Source organism: Melospiza melodia, chromosome 2, assembly GCF_035770615.1.
Source record: "Melospiza melodia melodia isolate bMelMel2 chromosome 2, bMelMel2.pri, whole genome shotgun sequence".
NCBI classification, from domain to species: domain Eukaryota; kingdom Metazoa; phylum Chordata; class Aves; order Passeriformes; family Passerellidae; genus Melospiza; species Melospiza melodia.
Window position 1 is genome coordinate 71,588,034 of NC_086195.1, and position 25,189 is coordinate 71,613,222.

At 39.1% G+C, this 25,189-nt stretch overlaps 1 protein-coding gene across 4 annotated transcripts in view; it reads right to left on the reverse strand.

Annotated features, from left to right (window-relative positions):
- Window positions 1–25,189, reverse strand: part of NOX4 (NADPH oxidase 4) — a 110,855-nt gene that overhangs the window by 66,882 nt on the left and 18,784 nt on the right. For all 4 annotated transcript variants that reach the window (XR_010026707.1, XM_063148831.1, XM_063148828.1 and 1 more), the window contains 5 exons: window positions 22,902–22,982; window positions 18,811–19,039; window positions 16,644–16,808; window positions 16,451–16,513; window positions 1,126–1,186 (listed from right to left, as the gene is read on the reverse strand). Coding sequence is in view for 3 of the 4 variants with exons in the window: in XM_063148831.1 (XP_063004901.1) it covers window positions 1,126–1,186; window positions 16,451–16,513; window positions 16,644–16,808; window positions 18,811–19,039; window positions 22,902–22,982 (599 nt within the window). In the remaining variant the exon portion in view is untranslated. The remainder of the gene's footprint in view (window positions 1–1,125; window positions 1,187–16,450; window positions 16,514–16,643; window positions 16,809–18,810; window positions 19,040–22,901; window positions 22,983–25,189) is intronic.

Sequence of the window (25,189 nt, forward strand, 5' to 3'; positions counted from 1 at the left end):
GCCTAAAGAGAGCAATTCACACCACAGAGGTGTGAATCAGAAAACTGTAAAGATGCCACTTCTTTTGGAAAAATCATTTAGCTAGTACTTCTCCATCCCACTTTCCCAAATAGCCTACTGTCACCTCCCATGTAAGAATGATACTTACCAACAAAAGAGCCATCATTCTGAGGCAGACCAGAGGCTAATCTGCCCCTATCTGGCCAACATTTCAGGCAAGGAGAGAAAATCAGGGGGACTATGGAACACATGTGCATATGGCATTGCTCTCCCAGCCTTTGCCTATTGAAGTCTTGCAGAGGCAAGTATGTAGCCAGACTAGAAAGTTCAACAAATATGCACAGACTTATTATCTCTGCATTGGTCTAATCCCTTTTAGGGTGACAAGCTCATTTGACTCAATTCCACAAACACACAAGCTGATACAAATTAACATGGAGAACATTTCTTCATAAGAAATGAACCAGACCCTGCAGTGTATCTGTCTTCCTTACAAGGAAATGCTATGCTGAGCAAGAACAAAGTCAGATGCTATGGAATAAGGACAACTATCACTAGAGTATACAACTGTCACAGAGAGCACCAAATTGCCCTACTCCTCTGCAGGGAATCCTGGCTTACACCCCTGGTCTGGAGGACATTCAAAGAGCAATGGAAGAGCATGGAAGAACATGAAAGCAAACCTGTAATCTCAGTGGACCACGGGCGTTAATTAACCTGGCTGCCATCCAAATTGCTGGAACCAAAATCCACTTATCTGGGAGTTGCACATTTCAGCATTTCTGCAGACACTACTATGTACAGAGGCACCGCACTGCACAGGGGTAGCAGGCTACCCAAAAAACAAGAGAAAGAGGCAGAAATGGAGGAAAATGCTGAAAATTATTACAGTGCAAGCAGAAGATCAGTTAGTAGCAGAAGAAACATGTTACTTGAAGAAACAGTACATCTGAATAAAGCAGGGATTGCATCAAGAATGCAATAAAAACAACTTTGGGAAAACAAGTATGAACAATCTCTGGTGAGAATGCACCACAGTCAAGGAACAATTGTGCAGAAGCCAGAAAGGGAGAACAGTTCAAGTAAAGGCATTTGTCTCTGAAAAGGAATTGGTTTTCTACATACCTGTCCAGTCTCCTACTACTTTTAGGTGGACCCCAAACGTTGCTTTGGTATCTGTAGGGCACTAAAAATATTAAATATATTAAGCACCACTTCTGAGAAACAGAAAAAAAATGCATTCAAAGTACAGTTGTTAAGACAGAACCTGGTGTTAATAGGTTGTTCCTAAGCAGCCACACCAGCAGCTGTACCCTCAAAGAAGCAAGTCTATTATCAACACAGCTGCGGAAGCCAAGAATGCCAAGTATCCCTTCAGACTTAACCCTTTCTTCTGGTCACAGAGGAGTCTGGATGCTTGCTTGCTGATGTGATTTGAAACAGACACCTCACTAAGCAGTACTCAGCAAGGATACCAACAATACAATGGAAGTATTCCTCTACTATTGACACACCATTCCAAATTAGGAACTACCCCATCATTCCTAAGGCATTTAAGAGACTTTTGATTCTTGAATGTCAAGGCCCACATTTTCAAGCTGACCATTCTCATACAACTGATGCTTTCTTCTAAATGGAAACTGTAAGCAATCCACAAGACCTTTCAGTTTGCAAAGGAAAAGCACCAGATTCCATAGCATGTCATAAAAATCACATTGCAGCCACCATTCTCTCACTCCACACATGTACCCCCACTTCAAGGCTATTGATTGTGACTATCAACACAGGAATGTTATCACTTAAAATCTTATCTACACCATGTTATTTGAAAACCTCCAGTCAAGGGCTAAGGACCTCCCCCCCAACTTTCATTCCTTGCTAGAGGGACATTTCAAATGCACTGTTTGGACAGCTTTTGCAGGTAATTTAAATGATACACACATAAACAGGAAAAGCAGCATCAAGAAAACTTCACTTTCCTTCTATAAACCAAAACCATTGATTTCTTTTTGATAAGAGATATTATTCCTGAGTTTTGATGACTTTCTTAGAACCTGTTAATGATCAATCCAAGCTCTATCATGAAACCAACACCCAACAGATGATGTTCTGTCCCTTTTTTTTTTTTCTACTACTAAAGACAAACAGCAGTTTTGAGGGGAGGGCTTAAATGCAAAGAATACATCCATAATATAAATAAGAAGGGGCAGGAAGAGAATCCATACACCAAATACTCATGCACCATGCTTATGAAGATATTTCCTGGCTCTGTTCTGGACCTTTGCCATCAGTGCTCCCAAGATAATATTTTCTGTGTACTGTGAAGCCACTGACCCCAGAGCTGAGAATCAGCTCCTGTCAGTTCTGTATTTAGCAGCAGACACAGGCAAAAGGTTAGTATTATCTACATCTTGGAAAAACTAAATAGGGAATACAAAGTCCCAGCTCATCACTCTGTTTTCCTGAGGGGGAAGAGCACTCCTTTTACAACGACTGATTACTAGATACACTTTTATGTAACTCCTTATTATATTCCAAGTTTTCCTACAAAAATGAGGTACAGAAACCCAGAGTCCCAATTATTTTAGCAAGTCTTAGTCTCCAAAGAAAAACAGCATCAAGAGAGGGATGCAGACAAACACACAATGAGGCCAGTGTTTGCTATGTCTCATTGCAGCATCTTTCAACAAAAATTTCAAGACTAGTTCTCCATATAAAAGCAAGCAAGCAGTCTCTTAGGTGGGAAGGTGTATACCGGCAGCAAAAAAGTCTGTTCTGGAGGCTTCTGTAGGGTTTTGCACTGTGGGCTGCCCCAGGGCTCTCTGTATTTCACAGGAGGTGGACTGATTTTCTTAGTCCAACTATCCACAGTCCCAGTTCAGCACATCTTCTACAAAATTGTTATTCCCTGCTTCCACAAAGTTAATGGCAGAATACCCCTTGTCTCCTGCCAGAATAGCTTCAAATCTGTTATACTCAGTCATCTCTCTTATGACTAACTCTTTTCTGCACTACCCTGAAAAATTATCCTATAAAAGTGAGATTTATTTCTCTTTAGACTTTAGGAAACCTATTTTGATACTTATAACTAGCTATGAGACATCCTCATAGAGTTCTGGAAAAATGTCCTTGTGCTGCTAAATCTTACCAGAAGAAACATGCCTATCTGGGCTACATGGAGTGAATTTCCTCCAGTTTAAAAGAGAGAAAGAATGCAGGTGATCCAGCAAAGGACCACCAAAGCAGTGAGAGGACTGGATAACTTGACATTCAAAGAGGGGTCAGTAAGGGAATGTGCCCAGGTAACACATAGAAGAAAAGCCTTGGGGAGATGTCTGTCTACCAATAACTAAAAAACAGCTAACGAGAAGATGAAGGTGCTCATTCTCTTCAGAACTATGCATGGCAACAAGACACCAGACCCAGGAGTACAAGTTGTTTCAGGGGAAATTTCATCTGGATATAAGAAAAGTGTTTTGCATCATGGCAGCCAGGGAAATGGTACAATTTCTCCTGCTAATTCACCTTCACACAATACTAAATAACCTCATCCACAGCCCTGGCACCAGAAGGTCAAACCACATGATCTCCACAGGCCTCTTCTGAGTTTCAGACTTTCCTACATGCCTATAATTTTAACTCTGAAATTTGTATTTACATATTTTTACTGCACAGAACACTTATTTTACCTCTTTTATCTCTGTAAACACAATTAAGACTCTAAACAGTGGCTTTTTCCCAACTGTTGGAGAATACATTCTAGCAGCTTAAAACTATTCAGATAGTTTTTCAGAAGTTTAATCATGAAAGTGGGTAGATTTTCCCGTGTTATTCATTAACAGACTACTGGCAATAAGTACCGAAGTGCAATTAAAATATTCTCTTATATATTTAACCTTCATGAAATCACAGAATTGTATGATAGCTGAGACTGGAATGCACCTGTGCAGATTGGCTACTTTGATCCCCTTGCCAGAGCAGGGTCTGCAAGAGCAGGTGGCCCAGGAGAGCATCCCATTGTGCTTTGAAGGTCTCCAAGGATGGAGACTCCACAGTCCAGGCAATCTGTGCCACTCTCAGAGAAAAAGAGGGGTTTCTTTTAGGTCCAGATGAAACCTCCTGTATACCAGTTTGTGTTGTCCTGTCACCGGGTGCCTCTGAGGGGACTAATTCTATTTTCTTCTCTTGTCACTCAGTACAGCTTTCTCAGTCTCTCCTCATATCCAGAGAACCTCCAGACCCTTACTCATCCTCATAAGTCTTTGTGATTAAATACATCCATGTCTCTCTTGTGCTGGGAAGTCTGGAATTGGGCACAGAGCTCCAGATATATCGCTGATGGGAGAAGGGTCACCTCTGTCCATCTGCCTAATACAGCTCAGGAAGCTGTTGGCTTTCTCTGCTGCACGGGCACATTGTGGGTTCATGGTCAACTTGGTGTTTACCACGACCCCATAGCCACTCTGTGCTGAGTCCTTTCCAGCCAGACAATTCCCATCATGTACTAGTACCTGGGGTTATTGCCTTGGCTAAATGAAGGTGTGCCAAAGCAGCCTCAGAAATGCATCATGCCCTCTCTGAAGCTGTGAACAAAACCAATTAAAATTATTTTGAAACTGTGTTTTGGCAAATAATATTTTGATTTCCCCCTGCTGCTTTCAACCTAGGAACTCTAAGAAACAATCCACTGTACTATGCTGAAGCTCCCTACTCTTCCTTTGTCACCCAGTACACTGTCCAGTGGAAAATTATAAAGATTAGTCAATCTTAAAAAACAACAAACAAACAAACTTTATCTTAGGTCTTTTTCCTTAAATCAACCTTGTTTTTCAAAAAGGGAAATCACTAACTTGAATAGCCTGTAATGAGAAGGGAGAGTAGACAATATTAAACTAAAGGTCAGAAATGCTTTTCAGTAATTCTTTTCACATTTTGAACTTGCTTGCTGCACTCATCTGATTAAAATGCTATGATAGACAAATTAACTCTTGCAGATACTGTAATAACATGAAGTAATGTTCATCTTATTCTAACCTTAGGTGATCTATACCTTTAAAAAGTGAAAAAAGGTATAAATGTCTACATTCATCAGGTTATCTTCCAGCATTTGGCCCTTCCTGAAAAACAACTGGAAGACAAAGAAATTCTGTTACATTTAATACACCTCTACAATTTTACACCCTCAGAGAAACCAAACTCTTAGCATTAAGATGGAATACTTTCCTCAGTTTAAATGTCTATTTTTGTATATATTTTCACTTTCAATAAAACTACAGGATTTTATATATAGACAAAATTTAGAGAATACAGGTTGTTCTACATCTTGATAAAAAAAAAAAAAAAAACTTTCCATATTTTCTTTCTTATTTTCTTTCTTTTTTTTTCTTCAAGCTAACTTGGAATACAAATGCAAGTTATTGCACAGAGATTGTACAACAATCCCTGGAGAACTTTATTCTTATAAACCACTAAATTAATTACATTCACCAGTAACCTAAGCTCTACTATGTATCTCTATGCCAAGTGAATAATTTACCTAATTTATAATACACTACTAGATTAACACATATTTGAAATAAATTTTATTTAACAATTTTATATTGTGCTCACAGTTCTCTGTTGTCCTCTACCTTGCTTTTATATGAATGTGAGCAAACTAATTACTGTTAGATCATAGCACTTTCACTTTACACTCACTGTATAACAGCTCCAGGTTGTCCTGGAGAGATTTAGATGGGGGATTAGGAAAAATTTCTTTCCCAAAACCGTGGTCGAGCATGGGAACGGGCTGTCTGAGGAAGTGGTGGAGTCACCATCCCTGGAAATGCTCAAAGGACATGCAGATGTGGTGCTTAGGGACATGGGTTAGGGGTGGACATGGCAGGGCTGGGTTAAGGATCTTTTCCAACCTGTGTGACTCTGTGATTCTACACCAGTACAAAAACCTGCTCACGGCAATGAGCAGTGGAGAAATCCATGCATGAGAGCCCAGCACAAAGCAACTGAAAGCTGTGCTAAGAACATTGTGCTTCCAGCTTAGACTACCCTGAATGGTTAACACCACTGCTTATCTACTGTCCAGAACAAGAAATGAGACAAACCTTACTGTAGGTATTTTAATGTTATTAAATGCTATTCAGTATTTTAAAATAATCTTTTTAGGTGTTAGGGTGCAGGGAATGGGGCAAGACAACAGCAAACTAGCAAGAAAATAGAAAGTTAATTCCTGGATGTTTGCAGTTCTTCTCTGCACCTCCACCATAAGAACTGTGAAGTCTCTTTGGAGAGGTGTTAAGTTCTAATTACTTACTATCACAGAAATGCTAATGCATGCACCAGGATAACACCAAGGAATATCTGTTATCAGAAGAAAGGAGATGAAAAGGACGCCCAAGTTACAAACCCCCAGTGGCTCTGCAAATAAAGTTCCTTACAAGTTCCAGTGGAGATACTGCTCTCAAGTAAACTGCACCACAGTAAACACCATCCCTGTGTTTGGCACTGCAGTAGGTGGCCTCAACCACGACCAAAATTACAAAGAAGATCTGTGCTACAGCTGGAAGAACAAAGTGTCTGATTGGGGGAATTAAAAAGCTTGTTGTGGGATTTGTTTACATAAAAGGAAACTCCTTCAAAGAAGTCTTTCACTTTGAGTAAAAACCCATGATATGATCCTAATATGGATTTGCAGATATCCTGGCAGGGACTGCAAACAGTGCAGAGACCCTGTTCCCATGCTCCTGCCTGCCAGGGTGAGCCAGCTGCACTGCAAGCCCCGATTCATCAGCCCATCCTTGCTGCAGACTCCATGAACCCTTACCCAGACCAAGACAAACACATTAGAGACTTGACAGGTTTTGAAAAGAGGCAGAAGTGAGGAGAAAAAAAGAAGAACTAAACACAACCAATGTATTTTTCCTTCTATAAAAGGGAAAAATAAAAAAGAGAAAAAAAAATAAAAAGTTTTCAACTTTGCCAACTGACAAGAAAATATGAAGCTTGGAAGCTCAGTAAGCTGCAGCTTGTCTGGTTTCATACAGAACTGATACAAACATTCCTAAAATGATTCATTCTGACATTAGAAAATGGAGAGAAGTGATGACAAACACAGGCATGCTATATAAAGGTAGCCAAGAAATAGTAGCTAGACTTCAGTCTGACTCATAAGAGGTGAACTCTGTAACACTGGGCTATCCCTGCTTTAACTAATTAATCCTGTAAGAAGCAAATTTCAGAGGAAAAAAAAGTTACTACGTGGAGGTATTCTTTTAAACACATCTCTTCCTCAAACACTTGGAGACTTTTTAAAATGTCTCTGTTTCTGCATCATGTTATTTCACAGATTGGATTTTGGTTAAAAGCTTTTCCTTTTAAAGACGGCCTTACACCTATCCTAACTGAACTGGCAGACATTATAACATTTTGAATGTGAGGAAATCCTGACCATGGAGCATGATTTAAGTATCAGCAGGGCCAGGATGACCAAGGCAAGACCACCATGCCTCAAATACCCATGGCAGAACCAACTCCCAGCAAGCAGCCCAGCAAGCAGCTGCAGCGACATATCCCAAATATTTTTCACTTTCCATTGCCATATACTCCTTGCTGTACAACCTCAGACACCTGCAGTCAAGCTAGTGGAAAAAACACACCATAACAAACTGCAGGATGCATCACTGGGCAGCTGCAGCTCCAAGAAGGATCATTCTGGTCATCTGGGGTCTAAATTCCTCTGTAACACAAACCACAAACCCACACCCAATAATTCCCGTGAGTCTGTAGCTCAGCATTTGCTAATTCACTCCCTGCAATCTCAGTTGTTAAGTTACTCTCAGTGTTAGAAATTATCTTTGTTTTCTTTAGGTCTCAGTCTATGAGATTCCTATCTATAAAATCTACTTGTTCCTGGATTTTACTCTTGCACTACAAGAAAATGCAAATTTTTAATGTAGTGTAGTCTCAGGATTGCAAATAGACCAATACTTGTAAAATACTCACAATATGGCATAAAATAAAATTTTGAATATATAATATGAAATGTCTTCATTTGTTTTCTAGCAGGTCTGTAACAGTGCAACTGCTACTCTATTGCTGCTACAGATGCACTCACTGCAAAGGTACACTTTTAGACACTAATCAGCATTTCTTTTCCTCTGCAGCTCAACCAAGGCAAAAAACTTGCTGACTACCCTTTCACCCCAGCAGACACGCTACACATCACAGACTCATAGAATGCTCAAGCTGGAAGGAACCCATAGGGATCATCAAGTCCAATTCTATATAAGAGAGAAAATAAAAGTGTTTCAATCCTAGCAGTATTCAGTCTGTATAATTTATGCCTCTCAAGTTGCTGGCTTGGGGGAAAAGAAACCAAATCCCAACATTTCAAGATGCTCAGGATGCAAGCCTTTGTCCCTGAAGGAACAAAAAGCAGAAGAACAATGCTTCTGCCCGTGGCTGCTTCTCCAAGTCTTCCAAGGGTACATGGACACATTGCCAAGTAACAATGCACAGAGCTAACAAACATAGCACAAGGAAACTCAACAGCACAAGAAGATCCAATCATCCCCAAGCAAAACAATGGGCCACCTCCAGGCACATGATAACTCACTTTCAGTGGTGTGAGACACTCATGGAAAGAACAACCAAAGGATCAACAGGTTTTCCAGTCAGATCACCACCACCTTGAGGAACTGCTGTGTCCCTCTGAACTCCCCTACCAGCACACACTGTATTTTGCCAGGCTAAAGCAGAGAGCCCCACCAGCCAGATGGTCTTAATTTTAGGACAGCAAGAGGCAAGACACTTAATTTCCTCTAATATTTTGTCCACATGTTAACTCTATTCATGCTTCAAGCTTGCGCACAGGTTTTGTTTTTGTTGTTTGTTTGTTTGGGGGGGGAAGGTCATTGGTCTTTTTTGTTTGTTTTATTTTGATATTCTCCTGCACTTCCTAGACCTGGCTCTCACCTGACTTAGCAGTCAAACTAAAAGCACTATCTCTGATGGGAGAAAACACATTTCTCTGCTGAAGTCAGTACATGCTTATTATGTATTGTAAGTTCACTTTCACTGAATCAAAAAAACCCCAAATCCTGCTGATTAGAGGGATCTGCCACTGTCTCTTTAAAGTATCTGCTGAAGGAGAACTTGGGCTTTAGTGAACTTGAGTGTAACAATTTCTGTGTTCCCTTCTCACTGAAAGTGTCAGATTTGAAAGTTAAAATAAAAGTCAGGGTTTACGTAGGGTTTTTATACAGACCTCACAACTATTAATCCCCAAACCAAACAACCAAGTCTAAGGAAGCACTAAAGACATCTGCAATATTAATCTATTCTATTTTTGTTTTACTTAAATTCTTCATCAAACAGCTGCTAGATATTCTACTTCTATGAAGAGCAGACAAACTCTAGGGATTTCTTTAGCTTGCCAGCAAGATACTTCACAATTTCCCTAAACACTCTGCAAATCATCTCATAAAGACAAGTTTCATAACTATTTGCACAAGATATTTAACAAATCTTATTAGAATGTCATCATGTCAGATTTTGTTTTTATTGTATTTATCTGACAGTATGAACTTAGCTCTTGATGTCCTTACGTACTTTTTACTCAGGCAACCTTCCAACAATTTTTCCATTTTTTTTTAATGAAGTATTTCAGAATTTGGCCCCTAGGCTTTTCCTGTTGTGGATAGTTTATTTCTTAAGTTTACAGTGCAGGGCACATGTTTCTCCATCATCTCCTTATGCAGTACACAATTTCTGGCTTAAAGAAGCTTAGAGCTAAACTTCACTGCTAGACTTTTAAGATCTTCACTAATTTTAAATGAACCCTGGATTATCCAAGGATAAAGACAACTCTGGGTTTAGAAAACACTGGTTTTATTTTACAAAAGCAAATGTGCTACTTTTGATGCTGTTTATAATGAATGTAATACTTGCTAAGATTTTTCTGACAAGGAATCAGGTCCAAAAACATAAAATGTACAGATCAGGGCCACCACCTTGTAATCCCATCACATCTAAATCCAGATACCGAATGGACTTTAACGGAGATGCAGAGGTAACAAGGAAAACTCAATCTACCAAAAAAAATTTTAAAAAATCAAACCTAAACAAAACCCTTAAAGGTGGAGAATCTATGATTAAGTAATAGCTCTGAGATTTTAGGTACAGTATATAACTTGTCATGTACATTCAGAAACCTCCCAGGTAATTCTTCTGTTTACCCTGAGATGGTTAATGGACTTAATAGTTTCTCTGTCTGTGATAATATTACTCTACTATTTGGATACTAAGTGAGTATTCTTCTTTAATAATATACATTTGGATCTAAGTGGATCTGAGTATCTGCATATGCAAACTTATCCTCTCCTAAAAACTCAGTTTTGACTTGTTAAAAAATGCACACATACCATCCTCCCTCTGGAGTTTTCTTACTCAAACAGACCTGTATGTATGTGGAAGGAAAGGAAGGAAGATGTTGCACTACAAATCCTCCTGATGTGATCTGTTTCAAATTAACCATCTGCTCGAAAGTATGGAGAACCAGAAAAAGGGCAGAACTTCTTGGAGCTTTTTATTACCAGACTCTTCCAGTTTTCAGTTACTTCAATGGGATCTAAAAGCAGATTAAATGCAGCACGAAAGTAGGGGAGGTCAGAGCACGCTCTGACATGGAACAAAATTTCTAGTTTCAAATAATGTTTCAAACCTCTTGTTGCCAGTAGTTGATCACTGCTTAGCTGTTACCAGAACTAGGATCTAGACATTGAAGGAAGAGCCAAAACTCTTTAGAGGGTTTGAAGAAGCAATCTCCTACCTTATTATTAAGGCACATATTTCATACAGCCCTGGAGTCTCAAGGCTGGGATCTTTGGTTTGGCTTGTTTTGATTTTTTGCTTTTTATGTGCCATTTCTGAGCCACCAGTCTCTTTTAACTCTATCTCATAAAGCTACTAATCAGTGGATATGCAGAGAATGTCTTATACAGACACAGGGAAAGCTCAGCAAGAGTTTATGCAAGCTACCTATACTTAAATATCAACAGCAGTATCTTTAGATACATGTATATGTCAACTGAAGAAAAGAAAAGGCAACAAAGGAAGCTTCAGGATATTCAGACTTTAGCTCCAAGGAAGAAGCAGGGGCATGACAGCTGCCAGTGACAGCCAAAAATATCAAAACTTTGGAATAACAGATTATTTGATGCTGCAATTATGGATGTTTGTTGCAAAACAGAATTTTCCCAAACGAAACCTCAGATCTGAGCCATCTCCAAATTTAGAAGTATTCATGTCTTATTCTTGTCCTTATTTCAAGGTCTGTTACAGTCTAAATTCTAAATGAAGTGATGTAGTTGTTTCCTACCTTCCTCTGGCAAAAGAAAATCAACACTACTGAAATAACAAGGTCACCAAGCTTTATGAGCTGCTGGGAGTAGACACCGGTCTTTTGATAGCCAAGTGGTCTAAACTGGAGCTTATGAGAGTTTGTGCTTTGACTCTGTAGTGCTGTAGTGGATTCAGCAGAGACCTCATGACAGAACTCAGGACATCTTCTGAAGCACTTAAAATCTGCAAAACACAAGGCTGTTTCCATGAAACTTACTGCTTGCTAGTGCAAGAAATTCCAGAAACACAGTAGAAAAAGCGACTTAGGACACTAACTTATATAGTCTAAATAGGAATCTGCTTCCAAAGCCATTCATTAGTAAAAAAAAAATAATGATAAAGGAAGTATGCAGTCATGGATTCATGGTGCTGCAAATTGAGGGAACTCAGCAGAAAGGGGGAAATGTTTGATAGAGATGGAAAAAAAACCAAGGTAAACTACAAGCCTTAGTCTCTTTCTTCCTACAGGGTAAAACAAAGAGCAACCAGAATGCTATTGAAGAAAAAGGAACACTCTCCAAAACGTAAAAAAAAGACCAAAAAAAAGACTTCAAGGTCTCTAAAGACTGATTTAGACAATTACATTGAAATTGCATTCCACAGCAGACAAGTTCCACACTTTGCTCCAAAAAGGGTAAAGAAATTGCAGTCTCAGGAAGCAGAGCATGATTTCTCTGGATGGTCTGATCTCCAGACCATATCTTGCACTTGATCTGAAAGACAAATCTCTTTAAAAGAATTGATCCAGGGGAAAACACACAAAAATAATTTGTGCATTTTACAAACACTCAACTAAAGTAATTATATACAGAACGTAATTCTAGTCACTACAGATGAACATATCTTGGAACTGACTGTGTTCTGCTCAAATTCAATTCTAAGATGCAATAATAACTTACCTAAAAATAATTAAATTGGACATGAGGGTGTATAGGACTGAGGATGTGACTCACACTGTCTTACACATCACAGTAACAGATATGTATAGTTGTGTAAAAAATCAATTAAAAAAGCATCATAAAACATGATAAAAAGAAAGCTTTTTTGTGGAAATTAAATCAGAAAAATGGAGCAATGAAGACACTATGAAGTGAATGGCCTACTAAGCACTAGCTAGAACTGTCCAGCAAGTCACTTGCAGGAATCCCAAATGTTGGGCCAGCTCTTCATTACCTTTCCCATATTTCCCAAAGACAAGGAATTGCACTAGAGAGTAGAAAGTCACTAGTGAACAAGAAGCAGTAGAAATACACATCAGAAATGGAAATCACGCTGCTCATGAGAGAAAACTGGTGTTTTTAAGTGTCTGAATTTCAGAATGTACAAGTGACACTACCAGAGGGTTGAGGTAGGTGATCCTCCTTTATTCAGCCACACTTTGAGACCTGTGTCCAGTGCTGGGTTCTTCACTACAAGAAAGACAAGAACATACTGCAGAGAGTCCAGACAAAGGCCATGAAGATAATGATGGGACTAGAACATATCTCCCACAAAGAAAGTTTGAGAAAGCTGTGACATTTCAGCTCTCACTTCTGGAGAAGAGAAGGCTCAAGGGGACCTTATCAAAGCAAAGCACCCAAAGGCAGGGTGCAAGAAGAATAAAGCCTCTTTATGCTCACTTGGTTGCAGTTCAGAGCTCCCTCTGGCTCTGTGCAAAACACATGGGAGATTTGCCAGAGTGGAATGGGAGTTCAGTGCCTTTACACAGCCTCCCTGTGTGTTCCCCCACCCTGCTGTTATGTAAGAAACTGAGCTAAACTTTAAATATTACACAACCTCAAAATGGGAAGGGACTAGTAAAATATGTCCACAACTCCTTCACGCTGACTCACCTCTTCCTTTCCACTTAAGGTTATTACCCACATGTAGGAGTACAATGCCTGCAATGGTCATTTCTTGTCTTTTAAGCATGTTCTAGACACAGTGAGATATTTCACCACTGTGAACAGAATATTTCACAGGGTCTGGAGACAAAACGTTTTAGTATGACCTGCAGCAATAGGGTTGTGGTTTTAAACTGAAAGAGAGTAGATTTAGTCTAGAGATAAGGAAGAAATGTTTTACAATGAGGATGGTGACACACTGGAACAGGTTGCCCAGAGAGCTGGCAGATGCCCTATTCTGGAAAACATTCCCTGAGTTGGATGGGGTTCTGAGCAATGTGATCTAGTTGAAAATGTCTCTGCTTAGTGCAGAGGGAGGTTGAGCTAGGTGGCCTTTAGAGGTCCCTTCCAACCAAAGTATTCCATGACTCTAAACAGTGTCATGACTCCATGACACTGTTCCTGACAACAGTGCCAGGAAGAAGACTGCAGTCTTCCCCCACAGCTCTGCTGCAGACATTGCTGAAGTCATTGCAGCAGTGCACTTCCAGTACCTGAAGCCACACTGACCTCTCATGAGAATTTCTTACTGCGGATCTAAGCCACTCACCCCATCACCAACCTAGAAAAATAACCCAGAATGATTATGATCATTCCACAAAAGAAGCAGCAGTAGTGTTCCAGCTTGCTTGGGAACTACAAGTAGGTTAGATGGGAGTGGAAAAACGACGGAGTTAAACAATTACATTTAGAGTAACTGCCTAAAACTACTGAGTTAAGCTTTTGCATACACATTCTACAAGCATTGTCCTATGGCTAGCATCATATTAAACAACAAAAAAGCATTCTAGGCAGGACATCAGCCCACACCATATTCTCTGAGCTAGAAGGACACGTGGAAATGTACCCCTGGCTTAGGCTGGGTAAAAAGATTGTCATAGATCTAGACACTTAGAATCCTCATTATGCTGTAAAAGTCATTTACCCAATGACAGACTTTCTCCAGCAGAGTTAATGTTGTAGCAAAATACACTTGTGCATCAACTCAGTGATAACTTCATATCTTGTAATAGAATATATATGTGATCTTGAAGGATATGCTGTTATGCTGAAGGATATCACCACACTTAAAAGTAGAAAACATTGAGCATGAACAGAAATTGCCTGGTCTAGTATTACTTACCTAAAATACAATGCATTGTGCATGAGTGGAAATTGCTAATTTTAATGTTAGATATTTAATACGTGGTTGTAAAACTTGCACAGACTGTAATTTATCAACTACAGCAACATATCAAAAATATACTGCACATTATCACTTATTTATGTTCACTAAGAAAACTCAAATACACAACAAGAGATTTTCCATAGTTCCTGGCTCTAGAAGTTCATCTGCAAAAATAATTTTACATAAAATATATTGTCATACTATGCCATTTTAAATACTGGATGAAATTCTCAATTCATGCAAGAAATCTGACATCCAATTCAACTTCATCTTATGACCTCACCCAGTAGGTCTGTGTCAGCAGTCTCTTCTCTGACAAAAACTCTCATCTGAACCAGGCCAAATATTTTTGATGACATTATTTCTAAAAATTAAAACCACAAAATCCATTGTTTTAGTGGTGTCCTAATACACGAAAAATAAATCTTTACAGTAAGAGTTCTAGTTTCCAAACTGTGCATTTACTAATAATGATCAAATTATTACCATCATATTAATTTTGACAGAGATGGACAGTGAAAAATTAGGAACGTGATGCTTTAAGATTAATGTTTAAATAAGATATGCCCACTGGTACAGACCAGCTCTATAGCTATACTTGGGCAAAAGGAGTGGAAAGAGCTACCCAAGACTTAAAATAGTTCTTGAAATTTATGGTCCGATTACTAATGTCGTAAGAAAACGTAAATAAGTTCTGACTAAACCATTCTGCATAAATTCATATATGCATGTAATTTTTCAGCATTCCATATCAAGTTATCTTTGTGCACTATACAGAGGACAGTCTTAAAAGTACTACTTCCATTAACACATTATATATAAATAATGTGTTATAAATAACACATAACATATTTCTCTGGTTTGTACTGGTAAAGCGAGTACCCATGAAAACTTTGCAAAAGTGCAATGAATGCTTCACCAAGCTATACAGAGGCAGCTTCCTTTAAGTGAGATTCATTCCTAGATTTACAGCACAAAATTGATTTTGGAAGTAATTTAGTGTCGGTTCCCCTGTGAATCCTAGCTCAGCATAGATAAAGTAAATTAAAAAACCAAAATAAAACACCCCACAAACCTAAAGAACTGGACCTGACTGTGCCCTCAGAATGTTAGCTAGCATAAAAACATCTCAATTGCTCCACAGCACTCACTATAACTCAGAAGGAATAAAGTATCAGTTATCAGTCCAAAGAAAGCAATCACACATTAACATTTATCTCCACATCTTGAAGAAGAATGTCCAATTCAGGCAATCCAAAAGCATTTACTCCCATTGGAAGAAAAAGGCTGCCACTAATATTCAACCTAATACTCTGCTTTTGTAACAATACAGCCAGCCAGTACAGTGATTTTTTAGCTGAATCTGCACTATGTACTCCCAGAGAACCCAACTGTATGTTATTCCAGTCTGTCTCTACAGGTTTCAGTTCCCATTCTAGACCAACTTAAGTAGCAATCCTAAAATTGTATCACCTCACTGGTATATCACATCAAGTCATCAATATATCTCTTAATATAAAAAAAAAAGAAGAAATTTTAGAAACTTTTTTTTAACTTGATTTTTTCTAACTTTGAAAAAGGCAGTCACAGAAACGTGTTCTCATTGAAAAAGAGAGGTGGCAAAAGTTCATTACAATTTGTGCCCCTTCTGTATTAAGGTCTAGAAATCCAGCTGAAACTTCTTTTATAAAAGAATTTCCAAAAATCACATGGATTTTATTGATTTATTTATGAATTTTTTAATGGATTTATTTATTATTGGTTTTCACTTATAGAAGACTTTGAAAAAAGTTCCCATTATCTTTTTCTCAACAGTGAAGAAAATTAAATATGTATTGAATACTGTCACACATAATAATCATGCCATTTCATATTCACTGGTACCCTCATAAATGAAACATGAGCTATGCTGGAGAGAATTGTCACCTGGAGAGAAAAAAAGACCATTTGCTTACCAAATATAAATAAAAGAGATAGTACAGAAAAGACCACTATTTCTTACCATTGTAAGAGTGAATGGATGGCTTTCCAGGGCAGACACTCTCGGACAGTGGAGAATAACATACTGAAATAAAATGGTAGAAAGGATACATTCAAAACAGTCAGCAATGGGCTAGCACTTATAAAGTGATGGTTATCCCCACAGATAATGTTACATGAAAGCAAAGTGCTTCTTTAGGGCCACATTAGCTCACCTGACCAGGCCTTGCTTCAAAGTCATCTTTCACCATCCTGACTTCAAGGACGTTGGAGGGGTGGCTTATCACTGAGGTGATTGTGACTGGCTTGTTGCTGCGGATGTAGCGGTACAGCCGCTCCACACAGTACAGGCACAGCGGTCCGGAAATCCAGAACCAGGTCTAAGGCAGAACAAAAATATCTTATCTCATAGACTTTTAACTTTCTGTCTTCAATTTTCACAACAACATGAGCTCTTTCAAGTTCTCACTTCACATCTAACATCCATTCTCTCTCTACATGCAGAAACCCAAGAATGTTCCAAAACCTTAATCAGTCTAACCAGCAGCATCACCCACAAGCACCAGCAATTTCAATCATAAAACTCATCAGGAAAAAAATGCTAATGACCTCATTTGCTACCATGTTATTCTGGTTTGATGTAGTTAGATTGCAGCTGGTTTCAGCAAAGAAAGAAACTGTACCTACACAGACTAGAGTACTATACAATTGGTTAACATTTCTGGAAAAACGCTGCCTGACTTCCAATATTATTTAACTATTACCTTCTTATAGCCATCTCAGATTCAAGTAAAAATCTAAGAAAACTTCATTCTTGTGCTATAGAAATTATGTTGATATTAAACTAGTGCAAAATCATAGACAACAGAGAATGGGCACTTCTGAATCACAATCCATTGCCTCCCAAGGAAGATGTGTATGCTAGACAGAAAATGCCCTGGAAATACCCGTTTCTCTGCCCTGATTATATGGGGAGTCCTGAGTGAATGCTCCAGATAGAGACATTTGCAGCTGCTCAGCTAAACCCCATCCTAAGAGTCAATTACCAATAGCTTATGGCAGACTTATCTACTAATTCCACATCTGCTCAGTCATTCAAGCTGTGGCACTGAAGGGCCCCTCAACCCTCATCCATCTTCCCTCCCTTCCCAATTTCTGACATTACACATCAACATCTCTTGCAACTAGCAGAGCATTTATTTTCAACAAAAAAAAGCCTTACAAGTTTCAGTAGCTCAGTTTTGGTTTTTTTTTTCAACTTGATATCACAGTAATTCTAAATCCAAAAAAGTCCTAAATAGTGTTTCAAAGCTGTCAGGAGAACACTGAGTGGCCATTTCTTTTCATGACTCCTTTCCCATTAATGGCTCTAAAGCAAGCATCTTAAGCCCCTAAGAAGACTCCTTGCTGCCCTGTGGGTCATGTGGAGCCAGATACACACCAATGGTTATACTTCAGGAATATTACCACAACAAAATACCAATCCAAAGAGTTTTGTTGGAGGAATTCAAGGTAGAATTAACTGCTTCTCATTAGGATTACATACTCCATGGAAAAATGAGTTCCCAGTGCAGCTAGTAAGGGGGACACATGTTCAACAGAAAACAACAATGATAATAACAAAGAGAAACTCTTGTGGGGTCTGTTATGGGACCATTTTGAATGGTGGGCCTTGGACTCATGAACTCCATATTTGCAAGCTTCCTCAGGCTACTTGCCAATACAACTCAGCTCATCTTTTCTCAAAAGAAAAGAAAAAAATTCTCTAAAGAAAAAGCTGCTGCCACAAAACATAAAGAAACAAAAGGAAAATGGAAAACTGAAAAAAGAATAGGCTTTTCTGTCCCCACTGTCATCATACTTATTTGTCCATGCCACATATAAAACAAGCCTGTCTGCAAATAACAGACTATAAAAGCCAAACCACAACCAACTGCAACCCAGAAATGCGTATTAGGACTTGCATCCGCATGGTAAAAAAGAGAACAAATGGAGCTTGATTATTTCAATTAACTACTGCCACACAATGCTTACAAAAGGACCTTACAAAATGTTATATAAATGTTTGCTCTGAAATGCTATGCTGTAAAATCACATTTTTAGCAGGATCAATACATCCCTTATGGTGTTGTTCAAAAAAGAACATTACAGCCAATCTCTTGACATTTTTCCACCCTCCCTGTTCCATGAACCACATTGTAATGTACTTCAGGGTTAAATACAGATTGTTTTTTCCCCACCAAATCTTTGAATGCCTCAAAAGGTTTTAATAATATTTTCCAGTATTAAAACATCTGGTCTGGAAAAGCAATAATTAGTGGTTATGGCTGACTGAAAGGCTTGGCATGGCTTTTAATACCTGAAATGTCGGATCATACAGACCTCTGGGAAGTGCGACTGGAACTTGGGTTCCTCGGAACAAACTCTCGTAAAGCTATTTTGTACAAAGGGTTCTGGTACTGGTGGGTCCTCTGGGAAAGGCTCAGTAGTATAGTCTGGAAACAGCTCTCCAAAAGCCTTTGGCACAGTCAGATTCTGTCGGAGCGTTTTGTTAGGATTAAAGCAACCAGGAGGGTGTTCCTCTAAGTTGGTCTGGTACTTGAGCACTCCCCTACAGGAAAATAAAAAAAATAAAGACTCTTAAGTAACAGAAAATAACAAACAACTTATCTTCATTCAGAGAGGACTTCAGAAAGCAGTCACAGCCTCATCTTCTGTTAGAAATTTTATTCTGTTTGCCTTCAGGACTTTCTATGAGATTGAAACTTTGCAACAATAGAGCCTTCTGTCACTTGAGTCAAGGTTTAACTTTTTCAGCTCACTTGGCACTCCCCCACTGAACAGCCTCAAGTTTAATACTGCTTGAAATGGAGAAAATATTGTGGGGGCCTTGAAAAAAAAATTTAATAACGCATTTCCAATTCAATCACACACAGGCTGTTTTCACTCATCCTCCCTACAGTCAGCAAGCCCTGTTTTTAAGGCAGTCTTGTAGCAGAAGTAGCCTAAGTTGCCAAATCATAAACTCCAGGAATGTTCCCACTACTTGGTGTTTATCATGTTTGCATACAAATAGAAGGAAAAAAGAAAGTCCTGCATGGTAGCCAAGGAACCTTCCTTGGAAATTATTTTATGAGGTCCATCCTTATTTTAGTTTTTCTCAAGCTAAGTTAAATTTACAGTAAAATGAAGTGAGAACTTTGAAGCTGCAGTTAAAAACCTTGAAGAAAGAACTGGGAACCTCAGACACTCTGCCAGTACATGAACAAGAATTGGGAACCTCAGACACTCTGCCAGTACATGAACAAATCACTGAAAACAGGGAAGAACAGATAATACTAACAAAATTCCTCAGAAGTACTACTTGTGTCCAAATCTAGATTTGGTTACAGTAAAACCACAAGGAAGAATATATTGAAAAAAATAAAAGCTAAATGACACCTGTAGAGGATGGTGCTGGGTGGGAAATGAGGCATACTGAGACAATGCTCTCTGAGTGCTAAGCCTTGTTATGAAGACTCAGCTCAAGCATACAATCAAACATAAGGACAGGTGCTCCCCCCTCCTCTCCTCAATATACACACAGCAGCAGCAGCAGCAGAGTTTAACTCAGAAGAAAGAGAACCAGGACATCTGCAATATTCCCAACCTAAATGGGCTCTGACAGGCTACTGGCAATCTTCCCTGCAAAAATGCAGTCCTGACAGCTAGTAACAAGCTTCCTACATGGTCTAGTGAATCATGTCAGCTTGGAAGTTAAGCCTGCTCACTCTTAAATTTCATCTGACCCTGGGAGAATCATTTGGGAAGTGTCCTTGCACCTACACCCATGCTTCTGCTTGCATTTATTGCTCAATCATGCCTATCACTTGCATCTGGTATCACTGCTGGTCACCGCATATTGGCAAAGTGACAGATACCCCCAGCACTATGCTAGTTCCCTGCTCCATAAATATTATGGTGCTTCATGGATTTAGCTAGAAGTCAAAGCCTGTGCAGTATTTTTCCAGTGAACCTTGTGTGCATGCCTGCCAGCAACTCCCACAGCTTCTCTCTTGTCAGCACACCCCCAAAGAGGATTACCTTGAGAGTAGCTGCAAATATGAGTATCCCCTCCAGTGATCTCTAGTTTATTTAACCTATTATAAACATGCTAACTGAGAGACAGACAGGGATCACAAAGCTGCCTGTTAACAGCAGCTCAATAACTCCCAATTCTGAAGTTGCCAAGGAAAAGTAAGTCTTACATACCCAAGATCAGTGCCCAGAAAGGTTGAGCTCTGCACTGAACAAACATATGACAGATGAATCACATCACTTTATATATTGCTGAGAAGTGGTTGGCTGCCTGAAAGATACTGTAAGAACATACCTGCAACAGTTTGAAACAAAGCAAGAATCCAGCAATACTTTACTCCTAAGAGGTAAAACCTCAACCAACCTGCCTATGCAGTTCAGCCATGGGAAATGCCTTGCACTGTACAGTAATGGCTATGCATTTGCAAATCTCAAAGACATCCCACACAGGAGTAATCTGGGAATCTAAGCATGGATATCTAAGCTTCCTTTATTCTCAAAAGAGATTACAGAATTGTTTAGGTTGGAAAAGACCTGTAAGATCATGAAGTCCAACCATTAACCCACTACCATGTTCACCACTAAACTACGTCCCTAAGCACCACATCTACACATCTCTTCAATACTCCCAGGGATGGTGACTTCATTGCTTCCCTGGACAGCTTGTTCCAGTGCCTGGCAACCCTTTGGTGAAGAAATTTTTCCTAATGTAAAATCTAAATCACCCCTCATACAACTTTTGGCCACATCCTATTGATCTTGTTAATATCACTAATGGAGCCAGGAATCAGTCCAGCTCACCTGAATGTAGATCTCTGAAACAGCAAATTACATGAAGCATCCTTCAGGCTCCATTGGCTGTATTTATCAGAACTCATTAGACCATAATGGGAAAGACACTGAGAAAACATGTGGAGACCTACATTTAGGCGTTTTAAAGTTGAACTGACTCCCACTCTCCATGACTCATTCCTCTCCCACTTCTGACACTCAGTTCTTTCAGATTTGCACTGAATACCTTTGTAATTTAATACTAAAGAGGCTGTGTGCCAGAAATATGCCTGTTCAATACTTGCTGTACTACTGCAGCCTTGGTTTGCAAACTTGGTAAATGGAACATGGTTAGGAAAACAATGGGCAAAGGATAACACTGTGAAGGAGATTAATTAAACTGGACATGAAAAATACCCCTAAGGCAATCACTGGAACAGACTGCCTAGGGAGGCTACAGGATCTCAGTCACCAGATGTTTTAAAGAATTTGACAAACATCTGTCAAGAATAATTTCGAAAAAATTCATCTTGGCCTCGGATGGGGAGAACAGGTTAGATCCATTTTCCCTAGCCATAAACAAGCTCTATGCCATTGAAAAAAAAAAAAAAACAAACCAACAAAAAAGCAACAAAACCAAAAAACCCAAACAAGTCCCCAAAACAAACAATAACTTAAAAAAACCAACAAACTCAGAGAACTGGAATTGTGTCTAGAAGTTTCAATTGCTTTGAACTCATGATTTCTTTAACAGCACATTTTATTCAACAACTTATTCCTACAATGATCTTGCTAGGCCAATTACCTCTCCAAGTTTACTTTAAGCAGAAGGGCGTACTGTCACACACTCAAGCACCCTGTGTTTCAGTAGACATTTGATGACATGAAGAAATAAACCTCATTCATTTGATGACATTCAAAGAAATAAACCTTCCCTTTTCTACACTCTGCATCTACATCTACAAATAAAACTTCAGAGATGTTAATGGAACAGATTTTCACAGAATGATAGAATAGCTTGAGTTGGAAGGAACTTTTAAAGGTCACTTAGTCCAACCCCCAACCCACGCAGACATATGTCGTAACTTCTGGAAGATGCTTTACCTTGCAACAGAGCTCAGTTTGTTAGTGCCTGATACAGACCTCACCATCAGCTTCATGGCACATAAACACTGGTCTGATGTTTGTGAAAAGAAGAAAAACTAGGAAATTTTGTAAGCAAAGAGAAAGAGGTAATTAGGGAGACGCCATTCCTTCCCTCTCCTTTGGAGTCAAAAAGGAAGGCAGAAAGGAAAATGCAAGGGATGAGCAACTTTCCTTCATATTCTTGTCTCAGCAAACAGGTAAGAGAGGGCAGAAAAAAAACTATGTTTTCTTGATTTCTCACTAGACACTGAATGGAAAAGGAATAATCTTGAAGGTGAAAAACTTTGTTCAAGTTGGCTATAGCACACACAAATCTCCAAGCTACAGCCTGGTCTTTATTTAAACACATACCAGAGGACAACGTCTTGTCCCAGAGTTGGCCCACTGTGCTCAAGCAAGCTTAGGAAAGGCAGTAATCAAGGAAACTGCTCTTTCTGGTTGTGCTTCAGGAAAAGGAAGGGTATTTTCCATTTACTTACCCAGAAACATGCAGCATCAGCAGCATATAGAAGACAAAGAAAAGGTTGTGTGTATACCAGAAGATGTCATAGTTTGAAACCCTGAAAAGAATAAACCATAGTTCAATGCTGTTTCAACTCAGATGGAATCACTGCTAATTAAAAGCAGACCTGTGCACACAGGACATCATTATACACTGCACAGTTATGCAAAATAGTCAAAGCCCAGAATGTTTTCCCACAGGCACACTGTACTTGCACACAATTAAGTGTTGAGAAGAACAAGTGACGGGCACAGAAGTAACAAGATGAGAAGGAGAGGTAAGGGTGTAGAAGTACAGAGCCAGATGGAGAACTCTTCTGAAAATGGGAGACTTGACTGCTTTCACAGGTCCTAGTTAGTCCCCACGAGTTCCTTACAGCTGCAGTCTCAAAACTCAACCTCCTTACTGTGAGTGTCACCTTACATTCTCCCAGCACAATACAGTTTAACGTGTCACTGAGGCTGCAGCACACAAACAGGTAGCATGGACAGCAGCAGAAGGGCCAGTGGGAAGGGTAAAAACCTTGTGAGGGTATGGAGTGGTAGGAAGAAGGTACAGGAAGAATAGGACCTAGAGCAAGGAAACAACAAGAGTACGGTAAAAGAATTTTCAGGGCAGGAAGCCACATACATTACTGCTCCAGGACTGATGGTCTTGGGAGGAACAAGAAGAACATTGTGAGATCAGGAAAGGTGAAGGTGACTTCCTTTTATCAGTAATTTGTTAGACAATATAAAAAGAACCCAGACCAAAGCAAATACCCATCCAGAACTGTTTTCTGTTAAGCTTGTTCGGGTGGTTTTTTGAGTAAATTAGTTACCAATAAACAACAATCAAATGGCTAAGAAAATACACTACTTCACAGCACACAAACACACCTCTCATACTACACAGCATGGTAGGAGAGTTCCTTCTAAAACCAAAGAACCTACCCCCATTCATAAACTGAAACAATTATTAAATAAAATATATTTTTTGCTCTGAGAACATGGTTTAAGAAGCTATTCCTCTGACACAGCTAACTTCTTTTTTTTCCAGAGCTTTTTCCCTCCTATGGTCTTCTACTCAACCAGCTAACTGCTCTTCCTTCAATACAACTGAAACATATACTGCATTTGGTTCTGTTGTTACAGGACTTATTTGTTTTCTTTCTCAAGAGAGGAAAAATAACCTTGACAGTCCAAGAGCTACCAAAATAAAATCCAAGCCAGCAAAATAACAAGGAAGGAAGCAAAGGAGGAAAAAAAGGAGGCAAAGGAAGGAATACAGCAACAGCAAGGGGCTCTGAAATCCCCCCTCCACCCTGCCATTCTTCCCCTAGTCAGCTCAATGTTAACACTTTTTTCCTCCTTGAAGCTGCTCAAGCCTTTTCTAACTCCCCACACCCTGGGAGGCATTTTTATGCAGTCACTCATCAATATCTATGAGGAGTTGTGGGAGTAATCATCAGTAAGAGGAAAAAAAGAAGAATGGTGTGCAGAGTGGAAGCACAATTGGAAAGCACAAAGAGGGTAAAACAGACTTTCTATCTCAAAACAGGTCACAGAATCCTAGAACGGGACCTTAAAGATGGTCTAGGTTACACCCCCATACCATAAGAAGGGACAAGGACAGGTCTTGGAGCTTTGGTTTAATTTGGTTCCATGCTATAATACCAAAAGCTGCACACTGAATGTTTTATTGGCTCTTTAGAATCTTTTTCAGAATGTATCAATTTTTCAAAATTTCAGTGATGAAAAGTCAATCCCTGGACTGCTTCTGACATGTTGCTTTCAACAGCTAATTATTGCTATTGATAAAAATTACTGTACACTACTTTCCTGAATATGTCTAAATGTCAGCTTCCAGCTCGCTGAGCATTTTATTTTTCTTTCAGCACTCCTACAGATATCTCTAGTATAAAATCATGCTTCCTCACATGTATCAAGTTGCCCTAAATGTGAGCAGGCCCTCTGAACTTCACCTCCTTAAATCATACTTGTATGTAAATCCTTTGAACCTCTTACCATGAAGCGAATTTTCCAACAGTGTAATAATTATGTATTTCTTACTTGTATCCTTAAACTACAGATACATACATTAGTATTCTAATATAGTCAATAATCTTCCTATTGATACACATGAATTTTCACAGCTCTTCAGAATATTTACTTTTTTTACCTTCATAGGGCTTAAAATAGACATTATTCACAGAATGGATGCATTTCTTAGGAATGCAAAGTCCTGAAAATTTGAGGTAAATTGAATATTTAATTTTGGTTAACC